The sequence below is a fragment of the Camelus ferus genome, chromosome 19 (assembly GCF_009834535.1).
Source record: "Camelus ferus isolate YT-003-E chromosome 19, BCGSAC_Cfer_1.0, whole genome shotgun sequence".
Classification (NCBI taxonomy): Eukaryota; Metazoa; Chordata; class Mammalia; order Artiodactyla; family Camelidae; genus Camelus; species Camelus ferus.
In genome coordinates, this window is record NC_045714.1 from 12,482,273 (window position 1) to 12,504,117 (window position 21,845).

General features: G+C 32.4%; 1 protein-coding gene across 11 annotated transcripts in view; it reads right to left on the minus strand.

Annotated features, from left to right (window-relative positions):
• The window catches only part of SYCP2 (synaptonemal complex protein 2), a 75,412-nt gene that overhangs the window by 14,865 nt on the left and 38,702 nt on the right, over positions 1-21,845 (minus strand). For 10 of the 11 annotated variants that reach the window (XR_004313020.1, XR_004313019.1, XM_032461471.1 and 7 more), the window contains 16 exons: positions 18,415-18,563; positions 17,148-17,222; positions 16,546-16,692; positions 14,784-14,883; positions 13,765-13,922; positions 11,927-11,987; positions 11,540-11,597; positions 10,871-11,004; positions 10,285-10,721; positions 4,827-4,954; positions 4,004-4,040; positions 1,872-1,942; positions 1,717-1,774; positions 1,203-1,258; positions 695-752; positions 60-228 (listed from right to left, as the gene is read on the minus strand). Coding sequence is in view for 9 of the 11 variants with exons in the window: in XM_032461471.1 (XP_032317362.1) it covers positions 60-228; positions 695-752; positions 1,203-1,258; positions 1,717-1,774; positions 1,872-1,942; positions 4,004-4,040; positions 4,827-4,954; positions 10,285-10,721; positions 10,871-11,004; positions 11,540-11,597; positions 11,927-11,987; positions 13,765-13,922; positions 14,784-14,883; positions 16,546-16,692; positions 17,148-17,222; positions 18,415-18,563 (1,896 nt within the window). In the remaining 2 variants the exon portion in view is untranslated. The remainder of the gene's footprint in view (positions 1-59; positions 229-694; positions 753-1,202; positions 1,259-1,716; positions 1,775-1,871; positions 1,943-4,003; positions 4,041-4,826; positions 4,955-10,284; positions 10,722-10,870; positions 11,005-11,539; positions 11,598-11,926; positions 11,988-13,764; positions 13,923-14,783; positions 14,884-16,545; positions 16,693-17,147; positions 17,223-18,414; positions 18,564-21,845) is intronic. The other variant, XM_032461473.1, reaches the window with a different exon arrangement.

The following is a 21,845-nucleotide window of genomic DNA, read 5'->3' on the forward strand; positions in this document are numbered from 1 at the left end:
AACAAAGCATTTTATATAGTTGAAATGGTAAAATCATTTACAAAAAAGTGATTTCTTACTTGATCTCCCACTTTTATGTTTCTTCACATTTTTATTTCTGCTGTAGTCTATTAGCTGTGGTTTTGATTTTGGTTCTCTTAACCAGCTAATATCTGTCTTCATGTCATCACAATTGTATTCTGTGTCAGTATCACTAAAGAGATTTTTCTTTTTATGATTTGTTACAATCTATAAAAAAAGACAATCCTTGTAATAGATGACAAAATCTGTCTTACATGTCATGCAAAGGAAGTTAAGCCAAAAAAAAAAATAAAAGGAAAAACTAACTTTTTTTTTTTAGCATACTAATCTGGCATTAGGGATCTATCCAATAAAGTCACTCAGAAATCCATATCAGAGATCAAGATTTAATTAACAACAACACTGGCAGCAAAATATAAAAATAAATCAAAATAGCTTACTTCCATAGAGACATAACCCAATACCAGCAAAGAGATAACTAAAATTGTCATATCATCTTACTAGATTGCAGATAGCTCAGAAACCATAAGAAAAGTCATAATGGGAACATCTCCTAGAGTTTAAAAAATGATCCAAATATTTTTGTTTTCCAGTTCTGTGATAATCTTTGGCATTGAAAAATTATTAAAAGAAATACTGATGTTAATAGACACATTAGGATATTATAACTTACTCTTTTATCTTTTGTTTTGAGAGAAGTTTCAAGTTCATCATGATTCCTTAAACCTACCCTTAAACAAAAATACGCATTAATTTTAATCTTAATTACTCGTTTTCTTAAGTTGGCATGCAGCTGCAGAGTTAGACCTGGGTTTTCCATCTTAACTCTTTCACTAACTTACTACATAATTGTGGCCAAGTCACTTTTTCTCTTAAATTTAAGTGACCTTACTTAAATTATATCAAACAACAAGGTTAAAGGAAAGGATTACTAACTCCTTTCCACTTTATCATCTAAGATATACAACTAATATTAAAAGTGTACAGTGTTCTACATGGTAATTTTAGAAGCAAATACTGAAATAAGAGAACCATAATAGAAGTTATGACAATGGCATTTTTATTCACTCTTTTTATATGTTAAAAACTCAGACAAACTGGGAGGAAATATTTAAGAAAAAGAACAACTGAGAAAAGTATATTTTAAAATGATCCATCTAATTGTTAATAAAAATACCTACAATGTTACTGAAGTATCCACACAGGCTTCTCTAGCTGTAGCTTGAAATTCCTGGATCTATATTGTGAATAAGCATTAAAAATTTTCTCTCAGTGTTAAAATAAGGTTTAAAAAAAAGGGAAAGAAATAAACATAAAAAAATCTAATTTCTATCACTTCTATCATATAATTATAAGATGGGACAATAAAATTAAGCTTACTAAAATATTTTTATGCTTAAGAAGAAGGCTAATAATATAAAATATACTAAAAACAAGAGTAATAATTTTAAATCTGTTGCCATCAGTAAGTGACTTTCTTGATGCCCCAATTACTCATTTTTGTCTACTTCAGTCCAAAAGATTTGAAAGAAAACCAAATATGCTTAGGATGGTATTGAATAAATTTTGAAATATTTAACAATATATTTTAAAATATTTTAAAGCATATTTACAAGAGGATGGAAATCCTCTAATAACTGTAAATACAAAATACTGAATAACTAATACAAAAATAATGACTAATTTCTAGCTTACTCCAAGTTTTATAATAGGCTCATCTGCTCCATTCAAATTAAAATTGTAAACATCGTTCCTGTAAAAATGAAGAGAAATATTAACTCCATTATACAACAAATAAATATTTTCTTTAAATATGAAGAAAACTTTACAATTTATGAAAAATTACTTACAATGGGCATTCAGAAGTAACATTAACGAAAGTAGTCTTCAATTGTCTATAACTTTTTTTCTGAACCTTTTCCTAAATACAAAAAAAAATTTACATAAAACCATTCAAACTTGTATATTACTATACTTGGCAAACAACATATGAAGTACATTTTCATATATTATCTAGTTGTGTTTCCACTAATAAAAATTTTACATTTGTAACAATTTCCTTAAATATCCACACTTTTAAAAATACTAAAGACTTATGTATTAAACTGAGGACGTAACAAAGTGCTGTAAATCAAATACAAAATATAAAATCCTTTTATCTTGATTATTTATTGACATTATTGCACATAGGTAAATGACCTCACTGGTATTCTACAAGCTGAATTTTAGTGATTCTAGAATCATAAAACAAGCATGTTTCTGGTTTGTTTTTTTTTTTTAAGACTCATTTGCTGTTAACTCTTAAATAGAAAAGCTTTGGGAAAGGTTAAGGTTTATGTAAAATCTGTGAAAGAGTCAAAATTGTATTAATCAACTACTACTACTAGAGAAAAATATAGGTAACGTTATTCCTATAGCCTAATGCTCAAAGTATATTCAATGTGATCAAAAAGTAGGCAGAAAAGAAGTTAAATCAAAATTTAACATACTGAGTAATTATGTTATTAAAGTCATTTAACTAAGTACATAAATAATATCACTAAATGATTGCTTACTGATCAGAAATAATTAGAAGTCTAATTTAATATCCAGAAGTTGGAAATATTAAAACTAAAAAACATTCGTTTTAGTTGTGATTCATCCTCAATTTTATTATTTCTTTTGGCTTCTTTATATAGAATTATTTGCCTAATTTCAAAAAGTTTATCCATCAATGTATTACTCCTCTGATCACTTATCTGACTTATCTCTTCCAGTATGATTTTTACCAGTGTTTAGATATATTTGCGCAATTCATCTTTTGCATGTCAGTGTATTCTGGGTATTACAGAAGATCCAAAAATGAGCAAAGATACTGAAGAGTGTAGAAACGTGAGTAAAGGTCTACAAAGACGATTCTTAACAGTTGCACTCTAGTAGAAGATAGAAGAGAGAAAGAAAGAACTGCAATAGTGAATAAAATATCAAAAAATAAAAGGTACAAAGACATTATTACACAGACTTCAGAATTCTTGCCCACTTGAATTTTGAGTCAGAGAACCTTAAAAAGGTTTCACAAAGAAGGTGACTCTGACGCAGGGCTTGCAAAGAAGAATAAAGTTTTGACAATGAGAAATGAGGGTGAAAGAGCCTGATGATTCACTTTGAAGTTCTTTCCAAAGGGGGAGGAAAAAGAATAAACACTTAGAAAAAACACTAAGGGAATTACTGTGTTTCAGCTAAATAAGACATGTCTGGGGAATTAATGTTAGGAAATCAGACTGACTTTTAAGAGGTCTTGGGAGCCAGCTTAAGTCTCTACTTAATTCAATAAGAAAGAGACCAAAGAAGGATTCTGAACGAGAGAACGACATGATTAAAGCTCTGTGATTTAGAAAGTTAAAAAGCTGGTATTGAATGTAATGAATGGATTTGCACAGAGAAATACTAGCGGCCAAAAGAATTACATAAAGGCTATTGTAATAATCCATGGATTAGAATTTAGAACTCAAACAAAAAAATAGGAGTTGGCAAAGGTAGAGAGAGAAGATTTAAGAGGAATGTACAGACACAGAAGGTGAACCTCAAAACAAAATTAAGTGAAGACAGAACATAATTGTGAGGAATAAATAAAAAATAATGGATATTTTAAGCCTGGATAAAAAAATAAATGTTTTTAACAAAAATAGGGATTTAAGAATAATCTTATTGTCAGGAGAGATGAGTTTAGCTAGAAAAAAAATCTGAATCATGTACCAAAAAGTAAAAATATCACATTCATATACGTAAGAAAAGCATTTTCTTTGAAAAGCAGAACAGAAGGTTAGGGGGGCTACTTTGAGTACTTGTCACTGAACTTGTCAGCCATTTAATCCATTTATCAATATGTTGAAAACATTAAATCTACTTCCATCCTACTACTTACTACTCTATGTTAGTGTTTACCGTCAAACATTGTAGAGTTTGACTACACGTTTGGTGTAGTTAAATAAATGAAACCTACCTTACTGAGCTGTAGATCAGATTTGTTTGAAAAACCACTATAAAAAAGGTTTGTCAAAATTAAAAAAACAATTAAATGTCAGTAGAATGTTTTACATAAAAGCCATTTTATACAAGGTAAAACATATTTGGGTCACTGAGTCTCCATTCAAATGCTACATATAACTGAAATGTGACAGTACTAGTCTGATAGTTTTGCAAGTTCCCCCAGAGAAAACAGCAACAATAATAGTTAAGTCCAAGCTGAACCATTCATGCAGCAGGAGGTGCCAAGCAATTTTCTTAAAACTGTTCTGCCATGAGAGTAATTTTTTTCATGCCATAAGACCAAAATTAATTTAAACATGAATTAACCACCTGGTAGCCCATAAAGACACATTTTATAATATGAGAAAGCCTTCAGAAAGATTGCAAACAAGGAATACATATTTACTATACAAAAAACTCATTTCAGCTCATTTAAATTTCGTATTTTATTAAGCAAGCCATTTAAATATACTTAGTTTTACTCATCGCTAGCTTCAACAAATAAAATTTCTAAAATGTCTATAGGCTAGAGATTCATTCCTGGAACGGTATGCTGCATCAATATGGTGTTTTTGATACCTTATAAACTGTAGTCAGGTACTAGAATGACCACTTTTAAATTCAGTTCCCTTTCTGTATAATTTAAACAGATACTATTGATGAAAATAAATAATTATGTGTTTTCTAATGGACGGTTACATTATTTGAACATACATTTTAAACTAATCTTAAAAGTTTGTAAAAACTTTCGGTGTACATGTCAGAAAAAGATCCACTTCTAAAATTTAAGAACATACCTGTCAGTCAAAGACTCCTTTAATTTTCTTGTGGACTTTATGCCATCCTTTGGTTTGTATCTCTTATTAATTTGGCTTATCAAGGATTCTGCTGCATCAGTAAATCCTTTCCCTTTTAACTTTTCTCTCTGAAACAGTTTATAAGTTACTCAAAAACTCTACCAGTTAACCTCCAAAGGAAAATTAAGGCTACAAAGAAAATTTAAGAAAAGGCTGGCTCTATAAATAATTACAAAGAGAAATAAAGGGAGTCAGAAACTAATAATTTTGGGATTTGTTAGGCATTAAAACAAGTTAGGATAAGTTTTTTAGTATGTAGAACTTTGCAGAGTGCTTTGTAGAGATTTTAAAAAACTTTCTATCCATGAGAAAAAATATCATAAAAAACTGAAGGAAACCAAAAGCTGGTTCTTTGAAAAGATCAATAAAATTGATAAGCCTCTAGCCAACTTAATTAAGAAAAAAGAAAGTAGTAGAATAAAAAAAAATGATAAACTCTATGCCCATGAATTTGATAACCTATACTAAATGGACAAATTCCTTGAAAGACAAATTCTACTAAAACTCACGCAAGGTAGAAATAAATCATCTGAATAGGCCTATATATATTAAAGAAATTGAATCAATAATTAATACCTGCCAAAACAGAAAGCACCAGGCCCAGATGGGCTCACTGTTGAGTTCTATCAAACATTTAAGGAAGAATTACACAATTTTCAGAATCTTTCAGAAGACAGAAGCAGAGGGAATACTTCCTAACTCATGCTATAAAGCCAATATATCCTAATATCAAAATTAAAGACATTACAAGAAAGGAAAACTACAGACCAGTATTTCTAATAAATATAGATGCAAAACCCGAGAAAATTTAGAAAATCAAATTTAATAATGTATAAATAATCTATGTACCACAACCAAATATATTTCCAGGTATGCAATGTTGATTCAACATTTGAAAATCAACTAATATAATCCAGGCTAAAGAAGAAAATCATAGGATAATATTAATAGATGGGCAAAAGCATTTGACAAAATCCAATACCCATTCATAATAACAATTCTCAGAAAACCAGGAATAGAGAAGAACATCCTTAACTTGATAAAGAACATCTACAAAAAAAGTTACAGCTAAAATTATACTTAATGGAGAGAAACTAGATGCTTTCCCACTAATATCAGTAACAATGAAAGGATGTCTGTTCTCACCACTCTTATTCAACATCATTCTAGAAGTCCCACTAATGCCATAAAAGAAAAGGAAATACACTGCACACCTATAGGGAAGAAAGAAAGAAAACTGTCTCTGCTCACAGATGACATCACTGTCTATGTAGAAAATCTTGAAGAATCAACAAAAATATTTCTAGAACTAAAAAATTACAGTACAACTGAAGGATACAAGGTTAATACAAGTCAATCGCTTTCTTATAAACCAGTAATGAACAACTGGAATTTGAAATTACATTCCATTTATATTAGAACTGCCAAAAATGAAGTATCTAAGTATAAATCTAACAAAACATGCACAAGATCTATATGAGGAAAACATGACTGATAAAAAAAAATCAAAGACTAAATGAATGGAGAGATACTGCATGTTCATGGATAGGAAACTCAATATGGTCAAGATGTCAGTTCTTTCTATCTTGATCTATAAATTCAATGTAATCCCAAAGTCCCAGCAAGTTATTTTGTGGTTATCAACAAAATGATTCTGAAGTTTACACAGAGAAGCAAGAGATGCTGAGTAGCCAACACAATATTAAAAGAGCAGAACAAAGATGGAGGACTGACCCTACTTAAAGATTTACCAAAAAGATACAATAATCAATATAGTGTGTCACTGGTGAAGGAGCAAACAGTATAATGGAACAAAACAGAGCCGAGAAATAGGCCCACATAAATAATTAATCGATCTTTGACAAAGGAACAAAGGCAATACAATGTAGACAAGACAGTCTTTTCAACAAATGGTGTTAGAACATCATCACGCCCCCCTCCTCCCAAAAAAAGATTCTAGACACAGACCTTACACTCTTCACAAAAATTAACTCAAAATGGATCATAGATCTAAATGTAAAGTGCACACTATAAGCTATAAAACTCCTAGAAGATAACATAGGAGAAAATCCAGGTGATCCTGGGTTTGGCAATGCCTTTTTATGTACAACACCAAAAGCACAACTCATGAAAGAAAAAAAATAAGTAGGGCTTCATTAAAGTTAATAGCTTCTGCTCTGCAAAAGATACTGTTTAGAGAATGAAAAGAAAGGCCACAGACTGGGAGAAAATGTTGGTAAAATACATATCTGATAAAGGACTTTTATCTAAAATATACAAAGAACTGTTAAAACTCAACAATTAGAAAACAACCCAATTTAAAAAACAGACTAAAGATCTGAATAAACAACTCACCAAAGAAGATATACAGATAGTAAATAAAAATATGAAAAGATGCTCAACATCATCTGTCATTAGGGAATTGCAGGTTAAAATAACAAGATACCACCAAGCACCTATAAGAATGGATAAAGTCCAAAACATTGACAACACCAAATACTGGCAAGGATGTCGATCAACAGGAACTCTCCCATTCATTGCTGCTGAAATGCAAAAATGGTACAGCCACTTCTTCCACTTTTGGAAGACAGGCAGTTTCTTACAAAACTAAGCATACCCTTACCATATGACCCAGCAATCATGCTCCTTGGTATTTTTCCAAATGAGTTGAAAGTGTAAGTCCACATAAAACCTGTACATGAATGTTTATAGAAGTATTATTCATAACTGTCAAAACATGGAAGCAACCAAGATGTCCTTCAACAGGTGAATGGATAAACAAGTCTTGGGACATCCACACAATGGACTCAGCATTAAAAAAAAAAAGCCATCAAGCCATGAAAACTCATGGAGAAACATTCAATGCATATTGCTAAGTGAAAGAAGCCAATCTGAAAAGACTACATACTGCATGATTCAAACAATATAGTATTCTAGAAAAGGCAAAACTATGGAGACAGTAGAAAGATCAGTGATTGCCAGGAATTTCAGGGCAGTGAAACTATTATGCATGATACTCTAAGGGTGCATACCGGTTGCTATGTATCTGTCAAAACAGAATTCATAACACAAAGAGTGAACTATAAATATGCATTTGAGTTAAGAATATATCAATATTAGCTCATTATTTGTAACAAATGTACCACACTAATGTAAGATGTTAATGATAAAGGAAATGAGGATGGGGTGACAGAATGTGGGAGGTTTCTGTATAGCTTTAAACCTGAAATTGCTCTAAAAAAACTCTATTTTTTCTTAAATGGAAAGACTACAAGGTAAGAATTTGTATCTGCATAATTTTAGATAATTTGATTAAAAAACTCGAATGACACTCTTAAAGGTATGATTTCTCTTGATTTTAGTTTTATTTTTTTCCTGGGAATCAGGCATATGGGTTTTTAAAAATTATGGTAAAATATAAACAAATATAACATGACATAAAGTTTACTATTTTAGCCATCTTAAATTCGTATTTTTTATATATAATAGGTAAGTTACTTACTATCCCTTCTTGAAATTACCAGAATAAAGACAGGGTATACTTGCCTTGATAAAAATGTAGCAAAGACAAACCTCCCCTGAAACAGTGTATGATTTAAGAATTTTGACATAATTGGGGCCAATGTAGGAAATCTGTACCACTGAACTCCAGAGATTCTATTTCTCTGGGTTTATCCAGTGAATAGAAAGACAGGATCAGAAAGATGACTGCCTTAGAGGAGAGTCATCCATGAATGATTGGCAGGAAATCCTGCATCATAATAAAGGGAGTGAAACTAGGAGAGTGAAGAGAACTTCTAAAAACAGGAAGTTGATTTTTTAAAAAATTAGAGCACAGATCAGAAGAGATGACCAAGTTTCTTTGCTCTCAGGAAAAAGGGATGACTAGGTCAGAAAAATTCTGTGGAATTATTCTAAATTCCAAAGAAAATAGTTTAAAACTAAAATTGAAGAACAGATCAGCATTCAGACAAAAAGAACCTTACTTCCCCTGGATCTGAAAGAACTAAGTAGCAGCTAAGAGTAGAAAGAAGAAAGAACAGCATTCGGAGAAGCAAGAAAAAAGTGACCTAAAAGGATCTGGTCAAGAAAGACAGCAGCCAAATTAGGCAGAAAAAAGTGAACTGCAGGTTAAAAGCAAAATAAAGAATAGCCCATCGAGACAAAGAAAATAATGTCTAATTATATACAACAATTACAAAGTTATCTATTAAATATTTCACTTGCACACTAATATATATGAATATTTTACACTGATTCTATAAATTTGACTACCTGGGTATTAATAATACTCTGGAAGATAAATGAAAATGAAGGCTTTTAAACCCTGGATCTTCTAAGGCATAGTGGAAAAGGGATTGCATTACTGATAGTGGAAATGTATTCTGATTAGAAGATTTTCTTCATCTGCATCTTGATAGCAATGACCGAAGAAAAGATTTATGGTAACTGCTACAAAAAGTAAACTTTCAGTCTTAAAGTATGGTGCAAATTAGCTAAAACTGTCCTGGAGATGTTCTATAGATGGTTAATGTGAAGAAGACAGTGGAAGCATCAATGGGGACAAGTAACAGTTATAATAGAAGATAAATCTCCTCTACCCAACTTACATCCTTTCTTGAAAAAGCTTGTCAGACTTTAAGGCAATAATACAAGAAATGTTTCAGATGCTACTAAGTACAAAACTGTGCTAGGTCATTCAGGAAAACAAATGTTAAATAAAACATAGTCTTTATACTCTAATAGGCTAAGACGGGGAAAACACAAAATAAACATTTATTAAAAAGAAAGGTAAGCACTATTAAAGAAGCATGGACGGTTCTATATGCATGTTCAAAAATTCAAAAGACTCTGAGGGACAGAGTGGGAGACAAGGAATAAGAGGAGACAAGGAACTACAGCGTTCATTCACACTATAGCTAGTTACATGCCTGCTCTGCACCTGCTGACAGGTAGTTCTGTCAGGGCTGGGACAGTGGAGAGATCACAAAGGGGTAGAGGAGACACTCCTACAGTCTAAGCTTGAATTAAAGAACAGGGTATTACAAGAGGTTGCCAGTGGGGAGAGGAGAAAGAAGAGGGGCAACGTAGGAGCATGGGATTTAGAGACACAAACAACTATCTATAACATAGATAAGCAACAAGGACAAGTTGTACAGCACAGATAAATATAGCTATTATCTTGGAATGACTTTAAATAGAGTATAAGTTATAAAAACATTGAGTCACTGTTGTACACCTGAAACTAATGTAATATTGTAAATCAACTATACTTCAATAAAAAAGAACAGGGTATTACAAACATTAAATTTGAAGCAATTAATCAAGCTTCTTTCACTTTATGTTACCAGGTAGGCATATTATGGGTGTAAAGAAATAAAACACACTGAAAGCTCACCGTTTTTTTTGGTTTCAAGTCCCAGGAACTAAGTTCAGACGTCAGTCTTTTCCCTGATTTTCTAACGCCGTTTGCATTTTTTCTAGGAGAAGGGCTTTTATCACAAATAGTAGTATTCACATCCTTTGACAATATGTATTTTTTCCTATAGATCACAGATTCTTCAACTGTCTTATTTAGGAGAACTGATTTAAAAGTAGTTTCAGATTGAATACGCCAATCACTCTGCTTGGTATTTTCAGTACTTTCCTCTTCCAAGTGTTTAGGACGACCGAGTTGCTGTTTGCTGCCTTTGCAGACTCCTACTTCTGCTTCATCTACTTTGTTATGCTGCATTCTTTCTTCCCTGTACTGTACTTTTCCTGTTTCCTCAGAATTATCATCAGATATTGAAGAGGATGATTTTTGTTTAGCAAATTTTTTGTTGATAATAGTATCTAGTGGGAAAAGGAGAAATTAATCCTCATTAAATTTGTAAACTGATCATATTTAAAATTTGTTAAAAACAAAATATTTGTTAAGATATTTCAAGAAATGAGTATTTCCCAAAACTACTATTTTATATACAGAGAAAACTATGTTTCACCTTGATTAAATGTGTCTCCTGATGAAGTACTTTCTCTTCGGTTATTACAAAGCTGAATGTTTGTTACAGGTGTCCAACATACGCATTTGGAGTGCATTTTATTTCCGCAGATGTTGTCTAAAGCACCAGGTAACCTAGAAAACAAGTTCACTTGCTTCATATTACAAAACATTAGCCTGTAACTCTGGCATAAGACCTTGATTTTTTTTTTTATTTAGTCAATGTTTATTGATACAAATTTGTTAGCAGTCAAATATGAAAATATTTTCATAAGTCATGATGAAAGTTAAAATTCACTATGTAATTGATCAGATGAAAGAATATTGTTAAAAAGTTCCATTATTGCTACTATTTTCATATCTACCTAAACATATCTCACATCTTACATGTGTATTTGAACTAGGTCAAATTTCTTCATATTCATACTTTTTAGTTTGAAAATATCATTCATTTTCAGTCTCTCAATTTGAAAAGTTATGTTGGTTGATATGGAAAAAACATGTAGGCTATTTCCTATTGTGCTATCATAATAATATACGTGAAAGATAATTGTCTATAACCAGTACAACATTCTAAAACTATAAAGGCCTATTTCTTTAAATTTGTTACATTCATCTAAAAGTAACATTATTATAGGCTAAATGATTTGATAGGTTTTCTTATACTTACACAGGTTTACCTATTTTTCCCAGTGCCTGTGAATCAGGAACAATATCCTGGAGTTCATCTAAGTAAAATAAAAATTGTGGTATTTTCATTTTTTCAAGCAGTTGGCAGGGGAAAATGGAAGCTGGTACAGAATTTGATCAAAGTTCACATACTGGGATGGAAAGACTGACTGATCTCATCTTCCCCCCTCCCAGACCCAAATTTCTTAGGAACAAAGGCTGTATATTTCTTTGCAACCTCTAAGTTCTTTGCATAAAGCTGAATATATTCATTACAAATCTTTTTTTTAAATAAGTGAAAGAGTTAGGGTAAAAGGTAAGTATAAGAGAAGTGTGTGTTTGTGTGTGTGTGTACAGAATGACTGAAATTAAACCATAAAGTACTTACTAAAATTTTGGTTTGGGAATTCAGTATCCTTATTTTCTACAACTTTAGCAGTTTTGATATGCTACAAACACAGGAGAAATGTTAATATAAATTTGAATTAAGGCATTATATGAAAACAACTTTTAAAAGTCAGAGTATTAAAATTTAAAACTTCTAAAATTTGCCTTACTATTAAAAGTTGACTTGTTTTTCCATTTATTTCATAAAGATTATGCCCATTCTAGAATACCACCTATCCTAAAACTTCAGAAAGTAACCTTCATTGCAGATAAGGAGGCAGAAGATTCTACAAATTTTCAGATCTCAGCCATGGCTAGGATAGTAATTCAGTTTTCATCCATAACTGAGAACCTCTGAACCCACATGGCACATCTCCTATTGCTGTTGATCCCAAAGCCTACATCTGTTCTGTCTATTCACTAACATACATATAAACTGGAAATTATGAAATATTTAATAATTTTGTAAAGTTTTGGCCACGACACAGGTAACTTCTTGACTACAGTAAGCTTCCCTCTTTCCATGGCCACAGATACACACTTGCCCAGATCCAATGAAAATTTGCCATCACTATCAAAAAAACATACCCTCTAGCTAAGGTATTTTGTCTCATCCTGCCTGTCTTCCCTAGTTAGATCTAGCCAGTGGCTCTCTACACTGGGAAAGGAGCAGTATGAAAATGTACAGGTGTGGTTTTGGTTGTCACAGTGTCAGAAGGGTTCTCCTGACAATAAGCAAGCACAGGCCTAGGATGCTCATCTTCCTACAACATTCAGAACTATGCAGCACAACTGAACAGTAGTGCCCCTATCAAGAAACATTTAGCTAGACAATTTGAACCATTATTTTTCCTAATACCTTCAACTTTTGCACCCTTTAGTTTTCCGCCACATAACCATTTAAATTTTTAAAAATTTACTATCTATTCTTTTTTTACTGTAACACCAAGGCTGCTAAGCTTGAGGAAATTATATATATTTCTGAATTAACGCCATGATAAAATTCATAGTCTTCAATTTGAACTGGGCCCTCAACATTGCCTAACACTTGCACTTATTCTTGGCCCTCTGCATTCTCTCTCAGTGGTTATTCCAAATCTTTGTGTGTCCCTTCAAGGCTCTATCCCCAAGAGAGGTTCACCATCCTCACACTTCAGAGAAAACAAAAGTTATTAGGTGTTCCTCATCTGCAAACTTATTGGTATCTCTGATTACCTGTATCTCTAAGATACAACTTTCTCTTATCCATTCCCTGCTCTGTTCCCACTTCAGCTACCTGGAATGAATGCCCTTCTCCATGTCCATCTGACAAATAACCTTTATTGACCCTTCTAAAATCAACTCACTTGATCTTCGCCCTCTCTCCAGCTCTAAGGTTAGGCATCTGCCCCTCTACTAGGTTCCTACTGCATCCTGTATGTACATCTGAGAATACTTATACAAGATTATAATTATCTTATTATTTATCTAATTCCCATGCTAGACTTTGAGATACTTAAATACAGATTCCACTTGTATCTTACATTTCTAAACCAGAACCTTCCCCATAGCAGACACTAATTTGTATAATAAACTAAAGATTGTTGGCAAGTCCATTTCTCCTACTGAATGCATAAATCAGTTACATTGAATAGATATTTCTATATTTTATTATTAGCACAGCAAATGAGTGATAAGACCTTACTTTCAAGGACAATAAATGATATCTAAAAATAAAAAAGCACTACTTTAAAAAAAAAACCTGAGACACTCACTGCTTGCAAAAGAAGCTAGTTCAATATGTATTTCTATAATAACTTGATAAAAATTTACTAGAAAGTGCTTTCAAAGTAAAGTTACTTTGTCTGTATTATCTCCTCTATTTCTTTCTTGAGATGTTCTAGATTTAAGTGATACAGCATTATCCACTCCATTTTCCGATGTTTTGGAAACACCAGGTTTTTCTGTAGAACTTGTCATCTGCAGTGGTGGTTTAATTCTTCCTCTTCGCGGTGTTGCTAAAAAGGAGAACAAAGGACTGCCATTATTTGTAGAATTTTTAAAAATTGCATATCGCTATTATTGAGGTACATTTTAGCTGAGGAAGGTAAAAAAAAAAAAAAAAAAAGGTTCTAGGGTGGGTCACAGGTTTCTGGTTTAGATCAGTGAGTGAATATGGATGCCATTTACCAAGGCAAGAAATGGAGGAAAAATTGGCAGGGAGGGTGGAAAGATAAATTTATTTCAGACCTGTTAAGTTTGAGGAGTTTGTCAAACATTAGGTAATTTCCTAGCAGGTAATTAGATTTGGGGAACAGAATGTTATTATTAAATTGTCATAAAGATTAAATAAGACTGTGTTTATAGCAACTAGTATATAGTATAAGATTATTTTAAAAATTTTATTTAGCTCCTAGTTTGTACGAGGCACTAAATGTCACAATATTCCTTGTTGAACTGAACAATTTTTATTTAATCCTCTAAATAATTTAATGAGGTAGACATTTTAGTCCCATTTTATAGAAAGGAAAACTGGTTCCAAACTTACCTAGAGGATACTGTGCACACCTGGGAGTGTGGAAACAAGCCCAAGCAGCCCAGTTAATGTTTTAACCACTATGTTATGCTGATTCCAGCTTAAATTGCAATAAATTATGAATGCTGGATATTGATATTTTACATAATGTTTGTATGTCAAAACCCATTAAACCTCAGACATTTGAAGTTTTTTTGACAGAAGATATCTGTGGTTCATATTTATTAATTTTTATAGCCCCAACTGATCCTCTAGGTAATTTATGTCCAGAATATCCCTGAATGTTTTTAAATGCCTGCTTTAAATAATACTTGTTAGAAATCTTTAAGACTGTAAAACTTACATGTATTGATTAGAAGTATTGGACTTCTCACAGTGTATCTCTCTGAACTGGGAACAATCATTGATGCTTCAGACATTTTTCTTTTGCTAGGAGTAATTATCTTAAACCATGAAAAACAGCCACAGTAAACACATATTCTCTTTTGAAATTAAATATCCTACAATTTTATTCATAACATTTTACCTTGACTACACACAAAAGATATATGATATTTTATAAACAACATGATATCCAGAAATTTTGAGCTGACTTGAAAGGTTTTATCCTAATGTTTGGTATTGACTAGGCAGCCAAAACAAGTAAGGAATGTTGTTTTAAAGAATATTTATAGAATATCCAGACTTAGAAATACAGTACATTTATATATTAATTGAAAATATTTTATTGACATTCAGTTTACCTAATTAACCAATGGCTCACAATTTGCTATTCTATTTCATAAGGATGATATTCAGAACACATATTTATGTAAATTTGTTTGGGAAAGCTTTCATAATTTTAAGCATTCTTCAAAACTTACACACATTTTAAAAATTGTATTAATATTCTGTGAAGACTAACTGCCTTTGGAGTAAAGAGCAGCTACAAGAATTCAGAGACTCAGTGACACACAAACTAGTGGTTCCAAAAAACAGTTTGCATTTTCTAATTTTAAACCTAGAATGACTGATAAGAACAACAGAAGTAGATAAGCAGAGGCAGGCACCAGAGGGAACAGGAGCTCCAGAGGGTGCCGTGCTGTATTGAGGAGTACAAGATAACAAACTGTAAGGAGGAGAAGAGAGCTGTCCTTAAGCAAGCACCTGCCCCTAAGACAGAGGAAAAACACTGATGGAGTTTTGAGTAGGTACATATATGGGGCATGGAGGAAAGGTAGTGAAAGACAAGAGAAAACTGAATTTTAAGATTAACCAGAAATAAGCGACTGAACCAGCAGATTCTTCTTAAAGAAATTACAGTTCCTAGTGGTATATAATGAATGGGGCCCAAAAAGTTACTTATTCATATAAATGCTTTCAATAGTTAATCCTTACTGACAGCACAGTGGGTATTTAAAATAGTACGATGTTTTTCAAACTTTATTGTGCTGAAGATCTTTTCCAGAGTGTTTGTGTTACGATTCAATAGTTTTAAGGGTGGGGAGGAGGAAGTCTAAGAATCTGCATTTTTAATAAGCACTCAAATTATGAATCTGATATAAAGATACACCAAAAAATGGCAGTTATACTCTAATTATCTAAGGGAACTAAAAATGATGCTTTTAATTTAATGAAGGACACAGAACAAAAGGAAAAATCGTTAAGTAACACAATGTATGGAAGAGCGTGTGAGAGTTATAGTTGACTAAAGGTGAGAGATAAGTAAAAATTGAAATAATAAGGAAAAGCTCCATTAAGAAAGTGAAAATGAATGAAGATTTACAAATGTAAGAACATTCTATTATAAATTTGTATTCTACATTATGGCCAAATGCAAAGACAGAACAGAAAGGATAAATGCAAAAAGTGGTGGTTACTTTCCTATATAACTCTAATTTGAAATTTACAAGTGTGTAATATACCTTGTCCTAAACCTCTGGCTCCTACACATAAACACAGTTTCCTGAAATACTGTCTTTTGTATGCATTTGTAAAAGGCAAGGGAAATGCTTTGAAATGTTACTGATGAACATATAAATTCTAGATGCTTTTTTCTGTTATTATATATAGCAGTGATTTGACCTATGTTGTTTTATAAATGACTGGTTTGATATCATACTTACCTCAGCCTGACTATTTTTTCTGTCCCCTTGATTACTATTTTTGATATATTTTGGAGGTTTAGCTAATTCCTCTTGAGGGGTAAGTTTTTCTTTCAAACTAACAAGTTCCTCTTCAACTGGTGAGGTTTGACTTTCTGGGACTAGAATCTGTTGGAGAATAAGTAAAGTGTTTAAAACTGCAAACCACAGGAAGTTCTTAAAAATCACTGCTTGTCTTAATAAAGCACTCAGTCATCTCACACTTATACAAAATGTCAATTCTTTTTGTCTTCTATGTACTGTTATAATTTTTAGTACTACAAAGTGACCCAATGAAAAACATCCACTCTTTCAAATTGTTAGTAGACATAAAACAAGCTTTGGTATTAGTAGAAGAACATATACTTCTGATTTTTAAAGTTACCAAAATTGGCATTAATAATGATCTATCTTGTGTACTGAAATAAATTAGTAATATGTTTAAAAAGTCATATACATCTTACTGGGGCACTATGTTGAGACTATTTTAAGATACTCACCCTTCAAGTTGAACTTTATTATTGTGCTATTATTTGCGGTTAAATTTAGCCCAGTGATAAAAATCAAGTAAGTTAGACACATACCTGTGATCCACTTGCATCAAAGAGTATATGCACAGATGTTTTGGCAACTGAAATACCTTGTTTTCTGGTAAATTCCTAAAATTAAATTAATTCAAAGGGATGTCATTTCTCCCAGTTCTTTCCATTTTAATGCAACTATTTCCTGTACCTGTTTCCTTCCAAATTTGCCAATTTATCTCAAATCATTATTTTATATAGACACACATACATACACATGTATGCATAAAAATACCCTTCTCAGAACCCTTCAATGACTCCCCACTAACCACAGTCTTAGCCTGCCATTTTGGTAAGGGTTCCTCACAAGCATATTGTCTGCTATCCTTCACCATAAATCCTTCACACTGCTATAGGCTGAATGTGTCCCCCTAAATTTGTATGTTGAAACTTAGTCCCCAAGGACGGTATTAGGAAGAGAAGCCTTTGGGGGTTGCTTAGGTCACAAGGGCTCTGCCTCATGAATTGGATTAGCGCCCTTACAAAACAGACCCCAGAAAACTCCCTCACCCCTTCCACCATATAAGGTCCCAGTGAAAAGACAGTCACTGATGAACCAAGAAATGAGTCTTCACCAGGCACTGAATCTGCTGGGCACTAATCTACACTTCTAGCCCCTAGAACTATGAGAAATGTTTGTTGTTTAAGCCACCCAGTCTATGGTATTTTTGTTACAGCACCCTAAACAAAGACATGCACCATCCAAACTTGTCAACAGACTATCCCCCCAAATATAACGTGAATTACCATCTTGAGTCCCAGTTAAACAATATCTGACTCAGAGTGTCTTCCACAATCCTGGAAAGCATCTCATCTAAATTTCATTCATTTCAAAGGCCATTTCAAGGCCCATTTCCATAGCCTTTCCCTCAAATCTGCCTCTTAATAAGCATTCTCTTTCTTCAACTTCTGTATTTCATTTTCCATATGCCACCTACTTACTTCTTCTGAGGCATATTTAGTAAATCTCACAATGTTTAGTATTTTAAAAACAAGGCTTTGTCTTATTTCACTTTTTAAACACTTGGCAGGAATTCATTAAATGTTTTGAGTAGCTGCTGCTAATATTGTCATCAGAGGTTCTTTCTAATAGATATCTCAAAGGGTATGGCTAACAATCTGATGACCATTCCACAATACTAATTTAAGGAACTAAAAATGTACATGTTATTTTAAGAACTGTAGGGAAAAAAGCAATGAAACTTATAGCCTAAGTAACTGAAAGCTTCCAGAATTATGAAAATACATGTTTATTAAAGAGTTCACTTACCCTATACTTATTTGCACCAAAAATTTTTTGTGTCACATTAGTGATTTCTAACGATGCATCAAAATATAAAAGTAATTCTTTCCCTTCTCCTTTACTAATTTTTACAATATTTTTCAGAATTATAGTCAGTAGCTTCTTCGATTCTTTCACTGTATACAAACAAATCACATTGATTAGTTGCTATTCATTTTTGAGATACCACCCCATAAGTATTCTATAATAAGAAAAGCATGCAGCATATCAGTTAAAATGAACTGAAATAAAATTAACTTTTAGGATTTAACAGTATTTAAATTAATCAATTTCAGTACTAACTACCTATGTAAACAAACCAAGTCAGTTTATATTTCTAAGTCTCAGTTTCCTGATCTATAAATTATAAGGTAATACAATAACTGTATATATTATGGACACTAATAGGCTCTTAATAAATATTCTTTGAACACATCTGAGAAAACTATTTTCTTAATTTAAAAGAGGCAAAAAAAGAAAATAAATTTAACTCCAAAAATAACCAAATTTCTAAGCTTAAGCATCTACTCAAACATTTCTATTAAATCCACAGTTGTTACAGATGTATTGACAATAAACATCATTTGACAAAAAGTTGAATGCCAGGAAATTGTGAGGTAAGGATACAGTGCCAGTCCTCAATAAATTTATCAGTCCAGTGAAAAGAAAATACTGTAAGTGTCGGTTTATAAGATGTATTCACCTCCCTTCCTCCAAAAAGTTACAGAAAATTACCTGGCACCCAATTAATGTGCCTATATTATGGCCCTGAGGCCACTATGGTCCCATCCTACTTCTGGTGGTGGTCCTGTTACTGACTGAGAAGTCTCCACACCTGCTCCCAATGTTTGCTTTTGGGCAAGAGGAAGACTTCCTGAGGGAGAAGGACCACACCAAGGAGAAAAATTTGTTTCTACATCAGGAAAAGCTCTGCTGGCCATTCCATGATCTACTCTGAAGGACAAATGTCCCTATCGGCTATAAAATTCTCTGATTCTTAGGAGGCCTTCCCAAGCAGAAAATGTCTTATTTGCTTTTGCAACCATAAGGTCATGAAACTTACACAGTAATGTCCTTTGATGGTACTAAGAATTTTTAGTTGCCTGAAGGTAGTGGTAACGCAGTTCCTAACTCAGAACCCCGGTAGTTTTTGGGTTTTTTTAACTTTTTTTTTTTTTAATTGAGTTATAGTCAGTTTACAGTGTTGTGTCAAATTCCAGTGTAGAGCACAATTTTTCAGTTGTACATGAACATACATACATTCACTGTCACATTCTTTTTCTCTGTGAGCTACCACAAGATCTTGTATATATTTCCCTGTGCTACACAGTATAATCTTGTTTATCTATTCTACTTATGCCTATCAGTATCTACAAATTTTGAACTCCCAGTCTGTCCCTTCCCACCCAGCAGTTTTTTTTTTTTTTTTTCAAAGAAAAAACACAGTCACAAGTTTCAACAATAAAATTTTTCAGGCTTTAAAGGTGAAAAATTAGGTGACTTTGAAGATGATAATGTCAGATTTTGATGATGAAGATTAGAACATTTATAATCTTTGAGGATATTTTTGCTGATTGTTATATGCATTTGATTTTTTTCCCCATAGCTTGCCTTGAACTTAGAGTAAATGCAGTATTTGCTTCACTGCTTGCAGGAACATGGTATTAGAATTACTTCAAAGTTATTATTTTGCTGAATGCTTTATACATGTTTGTACAAAGTATTCTCCACATATATCATGACTATACATAAGAATTTATTGGTATTTGTTATATTTTATTGCTAACTTTGTTGAAATTTCTGATATTTGCTTTGAAGGCCTGGACTATATCACGGCTAGCTTTTTAGTTACTTAGCAATATTACTGAAACATAAGAAGACTTCCTATTTGTTGCTTGCTGTAAAATCTAAGCATTTATAGATATCAACATATATGGTTGGATCTTACAATGTTATCTAGGTATTTCTGTAGCATTCCAGTACACTACAGTTATGTGAATATAATAATATGCTTTCTCCTGCAAAGCCATTCAAAAAAACACTTCCAAATTGTGCATGGAGCTTTTATTTCATCTATGCCTATGAACTGTACCCAAAAGGGTCTCACTGCTCTCTGTCAGCTGCTCCCTCCCAGGCCCTCAGCATGCAACTGCAGACATTCTTTTTCACTAGAAATACTACTTCATCTCCATAGTCCACACTTATTTTTTCATGTAAAAATTCAGATCTTGCCTGCTTCATATAGGTAGACTATGTCACTGCTTTATTACAGAAGATATTAAAGGATATAAAGGAACAGCCAGATGAAGAGAGCCAGCTGAACTGGCTATGAATGCAAAAAGAATGAGATAGAGAAAGACACAGGATCTAAACAGGCTTTTTGTTTTAAGATGCAGTGACAAATGTACCATAAAAATGTATGATTATGGACATTATATTGTGAAATAAGCCAGTCACAAAAAGACACATAATGTATAATTCCACTTAAAATACTAAATGTCATAGAAACAAAAGGCAGAATGGTCGTTATCAGGGGCTGGGTGGAGGAGGGAAAAGGGCTGTTGTTTAATGAGTACAGAGCTGCAATTTCACAGGGTGACAAAAGTTCTGGAGATCTATTTCACAATAATGTGAATATACATAACACTACTGAACTATACACTTAAAGTGGTTATTTGGTCCACTTTATATGATTGTTACCACAATAAAGAAAAATAGGAGAAACTGGGTGAGGGTATATATGGAAACTTTCTATACTATTTTGGCAAGTTTTTTTTTAATGAAATTAAGAGTTTATCTTTAAAAAAGATTCAAATCAAACTTCTAGAGATGAAAAATATAATGCCCAAGATAAATATTATACAGGGCAGGAACAGAAGCAGATTAGACAGCAGAAGAAAACATTAATGAGCAATGAAACACAACCATATAAAACAATTCAAATAAAAAAAGAGAGTGGAAATAAAAGGGGTGTGGGGTGGAGAACCCAGATTATCAGTGAACTATGGGAGAACTTCAAGTAGCTTAGTATATGTGTAACCAGAGCCTCCAGAGGGGAGGAGAAAAATGAAGGAGCAGAAAAAAATATTTGAAGAACAATGGATGAAAACTTTAGAAGCAAGAAGCACAATGAACCCCAAGAACAAACAACATGAAGAAAATTACACTAAAGCACCATAATCAAATTGTTTAAAACTGTGAATGAAGAGAGAACCTTAAAAGCAACCAGGGGAAAAAAGACTTTAAAAGGAGCAAATATGAGAATGACAGACTTCTTACCAGAAATAATACAAGTCAAGAGACAGTAGAGTAGTATCTTTAAGTAAACTGAAAGAAAAACAATAAGCAATTTAGAATTCTGTATGTATCAAAAATAATTTTCAAAAATAAAAATAAAGACTTTCTGACATAAAAAAGCT